The sequence below is a fragment of the Megalobrama amblycephala genome, linkage group LG6, assembly GCF_018812025.1.
Source record: "Megalobrama amblycephala isolate DHTTF-2021 linkage group LG6, ASM1881202v1, whole genome shotgun sequence".
Taxonomy (NCBI): Eukaryota; Metazoa; Chordata; class Actinopteri; order Cypriniformes; family Xenocyprididae; genus Megalobrama; species Megalobrama amblycephala.
In genome coordinates, this window is record NC_063049.1 from 24,017,072 (window position 1) to 24,032,746 (window position 15,675).

At 35.6% G+C, this 15,675-nt stretch overlaps 1 protein-coding gene across 7 annotated transcripts in view; it reads left to right on the forward strand.

The window, feature by feature from the left end:
- The window catches only part of lrp1bb (low density lipoprotein receptor-related protein 1Bb), a 351,504-nt gene that overhangs the window by 155,345 nt on the left and 180,484 nt on the right, over positions 1 to 15,675 (forward strand). For all 7 annotated transcript variants that reach the window (XR_007185289.1, XR_007185290.1, XM_048193502.1 and 4 more), the window contains exons 5-7: positions 1,391 to 1,519; positions 3,912 to 4,169; positions 7,799 to 7,961. Coding sequence is in view for 5 of the 7 variants with exons in the window: in XM_048193502.1 (XP_048049459.1) it covers positions 1,391 to 1,519; positions 3,912 to 4,169; positions 7,799 to 7,961 (550 nt within the window). In the remaining 2 variants the exon portion in view is untranslated. The remainder of the gene's footprint in view (positions 1 to 1,390; positions 1,520 to 3,911; positions 4,170 to 7,798; positions 7,962 to 15,675) is intronic.

Genomic DNA, 15,675 nt, shown 5'->3' on the forward strand with positions numbered 1-15,675 from the left:
CCTTTGTTTGTCTGTCTATTGTTCTGTCGTTCTATCTATCTATCTATCTATCTATCTATCTATCTATCTATCTATCTATCTATCTATCTCTCTGTCTGTCTGTCTGCTGTTCTATCTATCTATCTATCTGTCGTTCATTCCGTCTGTCTGTCTGTCTGTCATTCTGTCTATCTATCTATCTATCTATCTATCTATCTATCGTTCATTCCGTCTATCTGTCTGTCTGTCGTTCTGTCTGTCTATCATTCTGTCTGTTTGTCTATGTATCGTTCATTCGTCTGTTCGTTCCTTCATTTGTTCCTTCATTCGTTCCTTTGTTTGTCTGTCTATTGTTCTGTCGTTCTATCTATCTATCTATCTATCTATCTATCTATCTATCTATCTATCTATCTATCTATCTGTCTGTCTGTCTGTCTGTCTGTCTGTCTATCTATCTATCTATCTATCTATCTATCTATCTATCTATCTATCTATCTCTCTGTCTGTCTGTCTGCCGTTCTATCTATCTATCTATCTATCTATCTATCGTTCATTCCGTCTGTCTGTCTGTCTGTCATTCTGTCTATCTATCTATCTATCTATCTATCTATCTATCTATCTATCTATTATTTGGTTTATCTGTCTGTCTGTCTATCGTTCTGTCTGTTTATCTATTGTTCGTTCGTTCGTCTGTCTATTGTTCTGTCGTTCTATCTATCTATCTATCTATCTATCTATCTATCGTTCATTCCGTCTGTCTGTCTGTCTGTCTGTCTGTCATTCTGTCTATCTATCTATCTATCTATCTATCTATCTATCTATCTATCTATCTATCTATCTATCTATTATTTGGTTTATCTGTCTGTCTGTCTGTCAGTCGTTCTGTCTGTTTATCTATCGTTCGTTCGTTCGTCTGTCTATTGTTCTGTCGTTCTATCTATCTATCTGTCTGTCTGTCTATCTATCTATCTATCTATCTGTCTGTCTGTCTGTCTGTCGTTCTATCTATCATTCTGTCTGTCTGTTGTTCTATCTATCGTTCTGTCTGTCTGTCTATCGTTCTGTCTTTTTGTCTATCTATTCGGTCTATCTGTCTGTCGTTCTGTCTGTCTGTCTGAATTGAAAGCCTAATAGAAAATGAACAATATTCTGAAAGTTAAACTACTACTATCAGGCCATATTTTGTACCCTGTTCGTAAAAAGGTTTCTCTGGATGTTCAACCAAGACAAATCAGTTAATCACCATTGGAACAGGCAAAGCTCTGGAGACTGGTGTAAGGCAGGACTTGCCCGGAGATGCTAGGTGGCATAGGGAGAAGCCACCGAGAGGCCACATTAAGTGGATTTTATGTATTTGGGTCATGTTTGAGCACACCTAATTTGTCATAAATGACTCTTCCTCTGTGTACAGATCATGATGAATGCTCCATGTATGGGACATGCAGCCAGACCTGCATGAACACCTATGGGTCATATCGCTGTAGCTGTACAGATGGGTACAGCCTGCAGCCGAACAGACGCTCCTGCATAGCCAAACACGGTAAGAGCATGATGAATTAATGACCGGGGATCTGCATAAGCCGCCTGAAATGTTGTCACGTCCTGATATTGTTCTTTCACAAGAGTGCACTGAGTTGAAACAAGGTGGATTATTACTCTGTGTGATAGGAATAAAATTAACTTACAGCAGCACAGCTCTGCTTTAAGCCATCTTTGGAGCTGGTAATTTTCTGACCTTGGAAAACATGTTCTAATGTGTGCTTCAGAAATATCCAATGATGATTAGATGTTGCGTGTATCTGAAACAACTTAATGCAGTTCTGCTCAGTGATAGCCATGCAAATAGAGTTGGCACACAAGGAAATTGTCAAAAGGGCTATGTTTCAAAACCTATAAGATTGAGTCAATAATTCAATTACACAATCAGGGGTTTTGTATGTTAATTTCAGAAAGCTGGCTCAACAGCCCTTTTCAGTTAATCTTTTTTTTTTTTTTAATTTCCAAATTTTTCCTCAAATTTATCCAAACTAAAATTTCAAAATATTTTAGACAACCTATAATTGTATAATATTTGTTGACCAAAACTATGTTTATTTATTTTTTATTTATTTTAATTTTTTGCAGTTTCATGATTTTTTTATTTATTTATTTATTTATTTTTATTTTAGTAAAGAAATTCTCATTCCTCACCAATCCATTCATTTCATTAGATTGTTATAAAAAAAAAAAAAAAAAGCTTTCAAGATTCACACATGAATCCAGACTAAACCACACAGTTCAGCCTCTCATTCCCATAAGAACCTGGAAATTGAGGCAGTTTGCTTTGGAGAATCCGCTACAGTCCTTATATCAGTGTTGCTGTGCCAAGGGACAGAAATAATGGAGCTATTGGTGGAAGATAAGCCAGACATTGAGGATTAAGTGGAGGCTGAGTTTTATGAAGAGCAGGGCCTGAAGGACAGCTATTCTCTGTCTTTATCAGGCCATGCCAATGATTACTCGCCTAATGGCACCTGCCTGTGAGAGTGTCTCCCCACCAGCCACAAATCCAATCAAGTTTATCATTAAATCGGCTGCTTTTGTAATAAGGGGGTTTTGTAGGGAAAACACTCACTAAAATTCTAAATGGATTCTAATCCCTTTTGTAGATTGGCCATTTGTTTGGGCTCAGGTAATTGTAGTCGTTTTAATAAAAAGTGTGATTCAGTCCCAAACGTTCAATAGCTAGGTGTTTTTTTTTTTTTTTTTTTTTTTTTAATACAGCTTTGAGAATTATTATAAAACGAGAAAATGTGCTGCATATATTTGAATCTTACTGACTTAAAAGTGTTGTTATAACTTACTGGGACTATCTTGGAAATGATATGTGCTAATTTTAGAAAATTCTCAGGACCCATTGTGTCATTTGCAGTCTAATGCATTTTGGTGCTGTAAACCCACCCCTGCATAAATGAATTAGGTTGATTACACACAATTCATGAATAAATTGTGTTGCAGCATGTGCTAGGTGTGAGGGCCTCAAAGGATGCCTCGTGCAAAGCATTTTGTGACCTAAAAAGTTGATGCGTCCTTGTATTGGTGCAGTGCACTGAAACCGGTTTGCACGTTTTAAATTAAATGGAGATTACGCCACTGTACGCTCAGTGGGAAATAGCTAGCAGGCAGCTGCGCACCTTGCTGCTGGATGCAGAATCTGTCCCGCGTTTAATCAATGTGACTGCTTTCCTATGAGGAATAAACTGAATATCATTACCCATAAACTTAACTGAACTCAGTGCTCACCCACATTAATATTAATTTAGCAGAAAGAGGTTGTTGCACTGGGATAACTATGAGGTTTTCATTAGATGTAAGTAAAAGCTCATGCATATATATTTCAATGAATCAACTTTCCCCCGGCCGTCTGACGGGTGCCAACGGAGGATGACTTAGCCATTAGAAAGGTGAATGTTGAATAAGACTCCAAAAAATGAATACACCGCAAAAGAATTTAAAAGAAAGAAGTTTTGGTGGTTTATTGTGCATATTTTATGTTACATTTCATTTATATTTATTTTTTTATACACACTTTTTTTATACACACACACACACACACACACACACATATATATATATATATATATATATATATATATATATATATATATATATATATATATACACACACACATTCAGCATATATTGTATTATACAGTGTATATATAATATCCATACTCACTTTCGAAATACATTGCAAAACTGAATAGTAACATAAATGTCCAACTGACTGCTGCATTTTGAAAATGGTTTTCTCTCCTAAGAGACATGCTTCTCAATTACCCGTGCCCTCTGCAGAAGCCTTTATTATCCTATCCCATTGAAAGCATGGAATGCCCAGGAAATGCCTTGGCCTCAAGCTGTCTTGTCACTATTTTCCCATCCATCTATTCCAGAGCCCGGCGAAAACCCTGCAGCGCTGTTGATTGGAGGCTCGGATAATATTATAATCACAGCCCTAAATGGATCCCGCCTGCAAACCCTCAAACAACTGGACTCAAATGGGACTCATGGCTTGGATTTTAACCACAAAGAAGAATCAGTATGCTGGGTCACATCCTCAGAGTCCTCCGGACAACTCCGGTGTGCCAGGATGAGGAAAGCAAGTGGCTTCACTAAAGAACAGGAAGTAAAGACTATCCAGAATCTCCACGGTATGGTTCAGAGTGTATGTTATACACTCCGGCTACATTGAGATCATGGTGCAACAAAACTGATGCATTCATTTTGATGGGTGATAAGACCAAGAGAGATGATAAAATTTATGATTGTACACGTTTCAGAATTTATTTTGCCTTTTAAATTCCAATTCAATACAGACAGGATGCAGAATTTGAATTCCAATTTAATGACAGAGAATTAAAATGTAATGAAATTCAAAGAAATGCAATGCAGGAATTTTATTTTTCAGAAGGAATTACTCATACGTACATTAATATACACACAATATATGAGGTATATCGAGAAAATATAAATTGCATTAATAATCATTATTTAAAAATGCTACCTATAGAAATATAGATTTAATTTGTATGGTATGTATTTCATTATATTTAATACATTCACTTTAATTTTTTGAGAAATTTCCTTGAATGCTCTAATTTATCCCAAAATAATGTGAAAAGAATAAAGGAATGTTTTGACAATATTGAACTTATTTTGGAGAAATATGTCTAAGACATCCAAATTAATTTATTAATAAAATATATTTGCTGTTTGAAATGTCAAATCATTCCAATTCAGTACAAATTCATGACCTGTAAGAGAGCTAATTCTGAATTTTACCCAGTCCTGGTACACTGAGTTTTATATAAAGTACTAATGTGAAGTAAGAAATATAAAAGTTCAATAAATTGTCCTTTTCTCACGAGACCTCATTCTCATTTTAAACAAAACTTTTAGTGTAATACTGAGTTCTGCTTGACTGCATAGTGCTTATCCAAGCTTTATGGATGCTAACAGAGCTTATCATTTATTTATCACTGCATGAAGTGCTTTATGCACATTTGTGTAGTACATTCTGCAGTATGTATCCATTAAGATTCATTAAAAGATTCAAATTGAAAATGATTTATTACTCATTTAAGTCTGTCTGTTAAGTCTATTAGTCTGTTCGTTGTTGGTCTTGAATCAGAAAATAATAACATGTTCTCATTTTGGGATATTGATCCAAATAATAGCCTTTAAACCAAGAATTTATTCGTGACTTAATTTCTTCATGAACTGAAATAAGCAAAGCATTTCGGTTATACCATATTTCAAGTCTAGTGCAGTGCATTAAAAGCCTTTAATGGACCCCAAGTTTATGATCTTGAAAAAAATAAACAACTTGTACTAATATAACTTACTTTATGGGGCATAAAAACGTTTTGTTTTGTTGAATGTTCAGTAGACCATTTAGGAAAAAGACGTCATGGTGATCAGAGTACAAAATGTTCCAGGATCAACATCTTTGTTGATCCTTGAACAACTTTCCAAACAACCAATCAGATTTGAGGGACAAGTTTACAGTTTATGTCATGTTTAGGCTTACAACCAGGGTTAGGTGCTTCTACATCAGTGTTATTTACCTATAATTACCCTCTGATTTTAGGAATAACAGGAATTTTGTACAGGAATGTTGTTCCAGTATCAACAAAATGTGTTGATCCAGGAACATGTCTTGGCAAAATTATGGTGACCCAGTCGTCTATGGTGTTTAAATAGTCTCAAATCTCGAGCACATAAAACAAGACGCGCGCACATGATATGAGCGCACAGAACAGTATCCACGCGTGAATTGTGAATCAATTTAGAATACTATTAATCCGTTTTTGACCATTATTTATTCATGTCACACATTTAAGCCTATCTTTTATAAACATCACGGCGTACACTATCCGTCCTCACGGTGTCAGACATCAATAAATGATTGCTAAATGATTTTCATAAAAGATTGCTGTCTGGCTATCTGAGAATTACGTATGGATAATAAGTTTTGGGTTCATTATTTTTTCGGTAGTATTACAGCTCACAGTAACTGTGTCATCGTATTAGAATCTTTAGTCAGTTACTGGCATAAAGTTGGTTTGACGTTGGACGTTCGATATTCGTAAATTTAGGGACTGTCTCTAAAGTTACATCCGACATTGGAATGCACGTTTCTAACTTCAATAACATTTGAAGAGAACACTTTATAGTCATAAAACCAACTGTAAAGTGTTCATCTAGGTGTCAGCTATGATGCACACCTTTTATATTGTTGATATTTTATTAAAATATACTGTCATATCATATGTAAAAATAGCTATTTTTCACTACTGTATATGGGCTCATACATAAATATGTCATAATGTAAAGCTCAATAACATTTGAAGGGAATAATTTACAGTCATAAAACCAACTGTAAATTGTTCATCCACATGTCAGCTATGATGGACACCTTTCATATTTTTGATATTTAATATCACCGTTGTTGCGAGAGCACGCAGATACTGTTCTGTGAGCTTGCGGTGCAGAAATGCTCCCTCGCGAGGATGGATACTGTGTGCGCGAGATTTGAGACTATTTAAACGCCATAGACGTCACAGTTACATTACAGTTACATTACTGCAGCAGCGCGCACATTGTGGTGGCAGAAAAACAGTGGTAACAAGTGGAGGAAAACATGCGAAATCCACAGAATAATAGAAAAAAAATGTCTTGTAGTATTTTTGGATGTCAGAATCGGAATGCAGAAAAGAATGATCTTCATAAATACAGAATAGCATGGTCTAAGACGCCATTTTGAAGCTAAGCGCAGACGTTTATGATTGCAAGCCATTAAACAGACAGACTGGTCTGATGAAGCCTGCGATGATTCCCCTACAATTAAAGCATGAATTTTATGTAAACAATAGATTTACATATTCACATATGTTGCAAAATGTATTACAGCATGAAATACTATTTAAACCTATAACATTTTACATAGATAACATTTAAATCTATAACATTTTTTATTCACAATTGACTTTTTTCTCACAATTGCATGTCTCCCAATTTTGGCCTTGCAAATCTGAGGAAAAAAGGCAGAATATCAAGTTATATATCAAATTCTGATTTTTCTCTTCAGGATTGTGAGATATACACTTGGAATTGCGAGGAAAAAAAGTCAGAATTGTGAGATATAAACTTGAAATTGCCATTTTTACTCTTTTATTCGTGGCTTCCATAGACTTCTGCAGAACTGTAATTTTCTGCCACCAGGTAGGCTCCGCCCATAAAACACATTATCATTGTTTGCAAACACACAAATGGCATATGGCAGGCATTTATTAATTTTATTAAAAATAATAATAATAATAAAAATTGCATAATGCATAATGTTTGTTTTACTTTTTCCTTCTGTTTTGTTTATTATGCTAGTTAATATGCTTAATTAATATGAAAATAAGCAATTTTTAAATTATATCTAAAATTAATAATATTGGGATTACATATTTTATATAATATATACAGTAGGTATTATATATTATACAAAAATATGCAGATCAGAATTTGTTTCACACTATGCAAACTGGCACTAACAACATTGAACATATCATTGAATATATCTACTGAAACCATTGAAAAGTAGAAATTATGCTATGTAGACTCATAATGTGCTTTCATGAATAAGGTTTTTCATGAATATGAATAATTAGCTATTCATGCCAAGAATTCTCATTGACTAGTGAAGGACATGCCATTAATATGTCGCATTTATACTTTAGCTTGCTTTGTGTGAATTGACAAAAAAATGACACGTTTTCCTTTGTTCCAGATGTTGATCAGTTAGCCTTTGACTGGCTCACAGGAAACCTTTACTTTGTGGATCAAGCAAGCGACAGGATATTTGTTTGCAACCAGTATGGAGATACCTGTGTTACAGTGATAGACCTCGACCTGTTGAACCCTAAAGCAATGGCTCTGGATCCTCTAATGGGGTGAGTTGAAAATGCACGAAGCGAGATTTGATCTTTGACAAGGCCTTTGATGATCTAAATCCTCTCACGTGCATCACAATATTTTAGGAAATCAATTCTCTGAATGTTTCTTGGCTGCATTGTTCCCAGAGCTAAATATTTACTCTTCTTTTCGACAACGTCTGGATCTGCATGATTGTGCTACGACTCCCGCAGTCAGGAGTGTCATTAGTATTCCACGATTTATCCAGCATCCCACAGTCTCGAACACCCTTGCAGAAATCTGCTTTACACAAATTTTGCTTTGCTTTGACACCACAAAGCCATATTTGAAACAAGGGGTGGTGGATCCCTCAAGTCAGCGTGGTGATTGTGGAAATGTTTCGGGAGAAATGAGTAAAGGAACACAAAGAGTCCTCAAAGGAGAAAAGGGCAGCATGATTATTCTAGTTATTAGCTGCTAAAAGGAGCGCCGTGGTAATATTCCCGGCAAGCTTAGAATAGGAATTCAGGAGAGAGTTTGTCCCATTTATTCATGAGAGTGCAAGGACAGGCAGAGCATTCTGTTCCGGGTTTTTTAATGAGACGCCTTGTGCCCAGTGAACCTAAATTGTAGCGCCTGTGTTCAGTAAGACTGAAGACTGCAAGGAGAGCCTAGGCCATCAATTTCTGTTCCGTTCTTCACTGTGTGGTTGTCATCCTTTTGTTTTCGTGCTGTGACTCTGACAAAAATGAAATCCTGACTACCCTGAATGAAGGCTTATTTTAAAGAAATGACAGCCGTTTATCTCTCGGAGCCTAAATGCTGTGTTCTTTTTCTGTGATCAACAACACCCTTTGAGGTCTTTCAAAAACTTTCCAGAGAGTTTGAATGGAATGCACAGAGGGACGAATTTTCTAGAGTTGCGCCACTTTGGGGTTTGGCATTTTTGTGCTAAAGTGTGTTTTAGTGCAGACTGTATAAAGCAGAGGAGATCTGTAGGAATAAAAATCGATTGTACCCTAACTAAAAGAGCCAGAATCTTGTTTGTTCACTTTAAAACTTTTTATTTTTTTTATTTTTTTATGTTTTGGCCATTTTGTGGTGCAACAGGGTCATTCCATCTCAAATCATCCAAATTTCGAAAATTTCCCTGGATCACATTTTTGATTTTGTTAATATTTTTTCTGTAGAAAGACAAACATAAATAGTGATGAAAGCCAAAATATTAAATGTCACAGATGTATATTTACTGAGTAATACACTTTGTAGAGGGGGGTCAAAATGACAATTTTCACCTGAGATTTGGAGCCAATTAACAAGGGTGTAAAAATAACTTCAGAAAGATAGCATCATCATTATTTTTATTTTTACAGAGAGATTGGTTAGAAAAAATCTGTTGACTTTAGCATCTTTGTTTAATTATATGTATGAAATTTGGACATGGTACATGTTGTTACTATAACGTGACCTACCAGTGTCAGTTGTGTTTCACTTCCATGTAAATCCCCTCCAGTGGCCTCATGGGATAGTAAAGTGTCCATCGAATGCGCACTTCAGAATCTCGGCAGAAGTAGTAGGTCATCGGGTTACTTTTCGCCTACTGTTTTCCAGACATATTACTCTTTTGGCAAACTGTTTTTCACATACTATATAGTTAGGGAAGTATTCGATTTTGATGCAGCATTGGTCTTGTATCCCCGAAATAGCTGCCAGGAGGCATTGCAAATGTGGCTGCCGAGTGAACAGTCTTTGACGCCCAGCCATTTCCTAATGTCTTTGTTTGTTACGTGGTCCCATCGTGTTAACCCTATCTGTATCTCCATGATGTGCAGACCTTGTTCGTGTTTCACCTGATGGGCCACAGGGCAAATGAACAAAAGAACAACATTTGTGACCCGTGTTGGCAAAATGAGTCGGAATGCGCACATGCTAAGTTCGAGCGACAGGCAAAACAAGTGAAAAATGGCAATTTTGGTTGAAATTGAGGTTTCACAAAAATGAGTTTATTAAGCCCTCGTCTAGCGATCTCAGTGTGCTAAATAGCAATTAAACATCTAAAAGTATCTTTATTTGTATGTTTCTGAGAGGAGTAACTTTCCTTTGTCCATGAAAAATTTTGTTTTTCTCTGCTCGCTTCTGGATGACTGGCGCTTTCCCTCAGCACAAGTTTGGTATTGTTGTAAAGCACAGCATTCCAACTTTGTGAATATTCATAGCGATTTCTCGATGATATGCGTCTGAACAAATAAAATGTGATTTTCAAACTCATGCTGATGTAAGCAAAACAATCTTACTGGCACTGACTGACAGATCTGAAGCTCGTGCACAAAGACGCCACGATCCCGATATACACAGAATTACAGTTGACTATTTAAAAAAATCTGGGCGTCTTGGCAAGCATTCACACAAACATTATCTGTTATGTCTTAAGTGGTGGTCTTGGTGGTATTACCAGGGATTTTAAGGTTTGGTTGCTAGGTGATTTTGTTTTGGAACCTTCAGAAACTTCTTCTCAAAATTGACTTTGCCGACTCTATCGAATTCAAATAGGTGTAGCTCAGTCATTTTTCGTCGAATTCCAACAAATCAATCATCATTTTGGATGAATTTTAATAGAGAATGAAAAAACAAGACATTTGACAGACAGAGATTTGAATTGGAAAATGCATATACATTTTATAAAGATGAAAATTGCTAAAACTATTGCTAAAATGTGTAAAATGAAAAAATTTGTAAATCATCAGTCATTATTTTTATTGTACGATTCTCTCATTCTGCCATACCTTAGTTATTGTGTAGAAATTTGGGGGAATAATTACAAATCACATATTAATCCAATCTATTTAGTCCAAAAGAAGGCTATTAGAATCGTAAATCAGGAAAAATATTTTGCATCAACAAATCCTTTATTTATAAAACTAAATACCTTGAAAATATATGACCTTGTTGACCTAAATACGGCCGTTGTGATCTACAATGCATACAACCATCAGCTCCCTCACAGTCTCCAGGAGATGTTCAAGCTCAGAGAGAGTCGGTATAACCTCAGAGGAATAGGCATTTTTCAAAAAAACTATGTGAGAACAAATAAAAAAAGTAAATGTATTACCGTTAGAGGGGTAAATTTGCCTAGATGAGAAATTAAAAGGGTGTTATACAGTAAAACTATTTAAAAAAATGTACAAATCTAATGTCATTGAAAAATATAAAGGATTAGTATTATAAAAAATAAATAAATGATTAGTTAATAGGATTATTATTATTACAAATGTGTGAACTAATGGGAAGATGATTAACCTTATTTAATTCTGTTTTAACTTCTGTTTTTGGTCATGTAAAGTATATTATGTATGACTTTGTTTTCTTCTTGATATATTGTTTTATGGTAAGAGGGCTAGGCATAATAAGTTTAGACTTTAGCCTAGACCCTTTCGGTCTTTGTCCTTGTCTGTGATATGTTGAAGGATTGTATAATTTAATTTAAAATGTTTTTTTTTTTTTTTTTTTTTTTTTTTTTTTTGGATGGATGACCGAATAAACTAACTAACTAATAGGTCACATTTGTTTGAATCTTTTGTAATATTATAAAATATTATCCTTCCCGATTAAAGGTATTCATTTCTTAACATTTGAAACATTCAAAAAATATAAACGCTTGGCAAGATACAGCATTGACTTGTTTTTGTAGCTTTTTTCAACTTTGTAAAGCTCTCTGTGTGCAGTACATATGCTGTAGGATACAGCTTTAGAAACATATGCTTCTGGTTTTGAGCTTTTCTCTTGGGTTCCCATATGTTTTTGAAAGATCCCCTTATTCACCTCGCATTGCCGACCTTAAGCAGAAAATCCGGTTTAGGAAAAATCTTGAAGTTGGCCCTTTTTACCCTTATCAAACAAGCTCAACACTGTTCCTCCTCCATTGACTGTGAATGTGCCTTTTTGTGTCCTTTTATGGTCCATGATGAGCATGTAATTGTAGCAACATAAATGCTTTTTTTTTTTTTTTTTTTTTTTTTTTATAAACACACTCTTGGTGCGTTTACATGAACATAACCCACGGGGAATGGCTCTCTCACATTTGTACATGCCCTTCAGTGCATCCAGCTAGTTTCCTCCCGGGATTGTGGGAGAGAAGCACAGCGGTTAAACCTCCAGGCTTCAGCAAAGTACGGTTTACTACATTACATATCTGTTCTGCTTTTTTGGTCCTCCTCCTGTAATTGGCGAGATGAGGTTGGAGCTGCTTGTGTGTGAGGGAGACTGCGGAAACACGGGAGGTCTGTCAGCCTGGAGCGGTGGAGTGAAAACAAAAGAAATTGGGGCGGTTTGTGATAGTGGCTCAGCATGAGGCGTAGTCGTTATGGAAAGAGTTCACGAAACACTAAGTGCCTAGTTTGTGGTTTTGATATATTTTTCTTTTCCGTTCCTATTTTTGTTCTTTTTTTTTCTCTTTTTTTTTTTTCAATTTCTCGCTGCTTTCCAGAAGGAGCCTCCGTCCTCTTCTACGCATCTGGAGAGGCTTTATGTAAAATTTAGCTTTCTAATTTGAAACAAAAATCCCAGAGAGGGAATAAGGCTGAACTTGGTTTAACCTCGCTTTTCAAAGTCTAACTTAAATTCCCCAAATCATTTTGAAAAAGCAGGGTGAAAGATTTGTTTTCCACCATAGTCAGTGGAGAGAGTGAAACTTGAATTTGATTCAGATGAAAATGAAAACAGAGCTGAGTGCTAATCTTAATACATCCACTATTTCAGCCCTCTTGTTTGGTAATCTGTCTTGGTGAAAGAAAAGGGAGGCATTTTCTGTTCACTATTCTCTACAGTAATGAAATTCCCCTGCGGTTCGGTGTTTGGGTTGGACCATTGTGTCACCTTGCAGTGATTACTTAAAGTCGGGGTCTAAAGGTCTTAAACAGCAGATGAGATGTATGACTGGGTCAGATTGGTTCCCATTGTGTTCTGTGGTTTGTCTGGGCTTATTGAGTTTGTTATCAAAACCACCAAACAAATAAATAAAGTATTGTAGATTTATCATTCTCTGGTCATTGTTATGTAGTATTAGAATGCAACTATTCCATTCACTGGAAGAATATTTTCTGCATCCATGTCTCATCTGTTTGTATTATTAGAATCAGATGTAGGAAGTAAATACACAGTACAGTGAACAATGGGGGAAAATGTTTGCTTGCCTCGAATATACAAACTCAGTCCTAGAGCACAGAGCAATTTACAGCAAATGCACAAATTATGTATTTATTTTAAATTAAGCTTCATGGTGGTCCTCTCATTACTGTAATGTTTATACAGTTTTGTTTGTGGGAGACATTTTAGACCTGTTGAATTTCAGTCTTAATTATTAAATGTATTTTTTTATTATTATTATATTAATTCTAATTATAGATTCTGGTTGGATGAGGATTATATATTTTATAAATGCAGCAAGTTGAAATTATCCTAATGAGCTATACTACTTAGTGGGAGAATATTTATTTTGTATGAACTATGATGCATGACCTCTCTTGGCTTATTAATTTGCTGAACACAAGTTAACACAAGTTAAAGGTGCCCAAGAACGTTCTTTCACAAGATGTAATATAAGTCTAAGGTGTCTCCTGAATGTGTCTGTGAAGTTTCAGCTCAAAATACCCCATAGATTTTTTTTTATTAATTTTTTTAACTGCCTATTTTGGGGCATCATCAACAATGCACTGATTTACACTCGGCGCCGCCCCCTTAAATCGCGTGCTCCCTGCCACACCAGCTGTCGACTATATTACAGCGCATTTACAAAGTTCACACAGCTAATATAACCCTCAAATGGATCTTTACAAGATGTTTGTCATGCATGCTGCATGCATGCTTCAAATTATGTGAGTAAAGTATTTATTTGGATGTTAAAGTTTTATTCTGACTGAATTTGAGGCTGTCCTCCGTGGCTAACGGCTATTGCTACCACTGTTGGAGAGATTTATAAAGAATGAAGTTGTGTTTATGCATTATACAGACTGCAAGTGTTTAAAAAATGAAAATAGCGACGGCTCTTGTCTCCGTGAATACAGTAAGAAACGATGGTAACTTTAACCTCATTTAACAGTATATTAGCAACATGCTAACGAAACTTTTAGAAAGACAATTTACAAATATCAGTAAAAATATCATGCTATCATGGATTATGTCAGTTATTATTGCTCCATCTGCCATTTTTCGCTGTTGTTCTTGCTTACCTAGTCTGATGATTCGGCTGTGTGCAGCTCCAGACGTTAACTGGCTGCCCTTGTCTAATGCCTTTTAATGTTGGGAACATCATGGGCTGGCATTATGCAAATATTGGGGCGTACACCCCGACTGTTACGTAACAGTCGGTGTTATGTTGAGAATCGACTGTTCTTTGGAGGTCGTTTAAACAAATGAGATTTATATAAGAAGGAGGAAACAATGGGGTTTGAGACTCACTGTATGTCTTTTCCATGTACTGAACTCTTGTTATTTAACTATGCCAAGGTAAATTCAATTTTTTAATCAAGGGCACCTTTAACATGTTAAATGTATACTATGCAGATGAATGAACCTTATGCGTCTATTAAGCATAAGATGTTTTGACCCAACCATCCCACAGATTAAATGGGCATCAGTGGATAATATCATGAATTGCTGTGTGAGTGCTTTTCTTTATTATAATGCAGCAGAAGGAAGATACTGTACTTGATACCTTATCAGCTTTATTCTTCTTTGTCATTTATTTTGGTGTTATATTTGACATTACAAATCTGATTCAGCAGTGCTTGAATCTGATATGTGGCAGTGGCACGTTCAGAAAGAGACTGATCCTCCTGCTCACAGCAAGCATGTTCTCTATAGTCTGACCTTAGCAGAAGTTAAAAGGCCATTACACAGATAATGCATATGCTAATTTGGAGGAGTTATATAGTCTTATACTGTATATTACATTAACCCAAACGGAAATATGAATTATTAACTATATATATCTATTTATAAATAATTATACATTTTTAGAGTTAGATTGAATTAACTTGATGTAGCAGAATTAATACCACAATCAACCATAACTAACAACTAATACATAATCACCTAACAGCGATCACTCAGTGTTGATTGTTTATTAATTCTAAGAAATGTTCATTTCTGTGGTATCTGCATGATTAGGGACTCCAGTTCATGAGCATGAACCACAAAAAACTTTACGTGTGGCACGGACTAGATTTTATTAACTACTAAACACTTAGACTAATTTAACATACACACACATACATACACACTCAAAAAAATGAACTTTCACTGTTGTTAGTTTCACTCAAACCACCCTTGTTCACATTACTTAAAAAACTCATGTAACTACATGAACGTAATTTAACTGTGTTGTTTCTACTAAAATTGAGTATTGTCAGCTTTACTTAGTAAGTGTTTGTTCAGTCAACTTAACATTGCTGTGTGAAACGCACACATTATTGTTGACATAACTAACTGTGCACTGGATCCGTAGTTCCCAGCATGCTTTGCAAGGGACTGCATTAGGAGAGTAAATTTAGGGATTAAAGTGTTATTTTATGTGTTTTTCAGTAAAGGGAAAGATGTTGTTAGTTTATGTTAGTGTTTAATGTTCAGTTATGTTCGACATTTAGAGTAGTTTCTGTAATGTTTTTGAATTTTGTGGTTACCATCATGCAGAAGAGTGTCGCCTGTGTTTAGGCTGTGCGCACTCATATACGCATGTTTATAGGATGAAATTCCTGC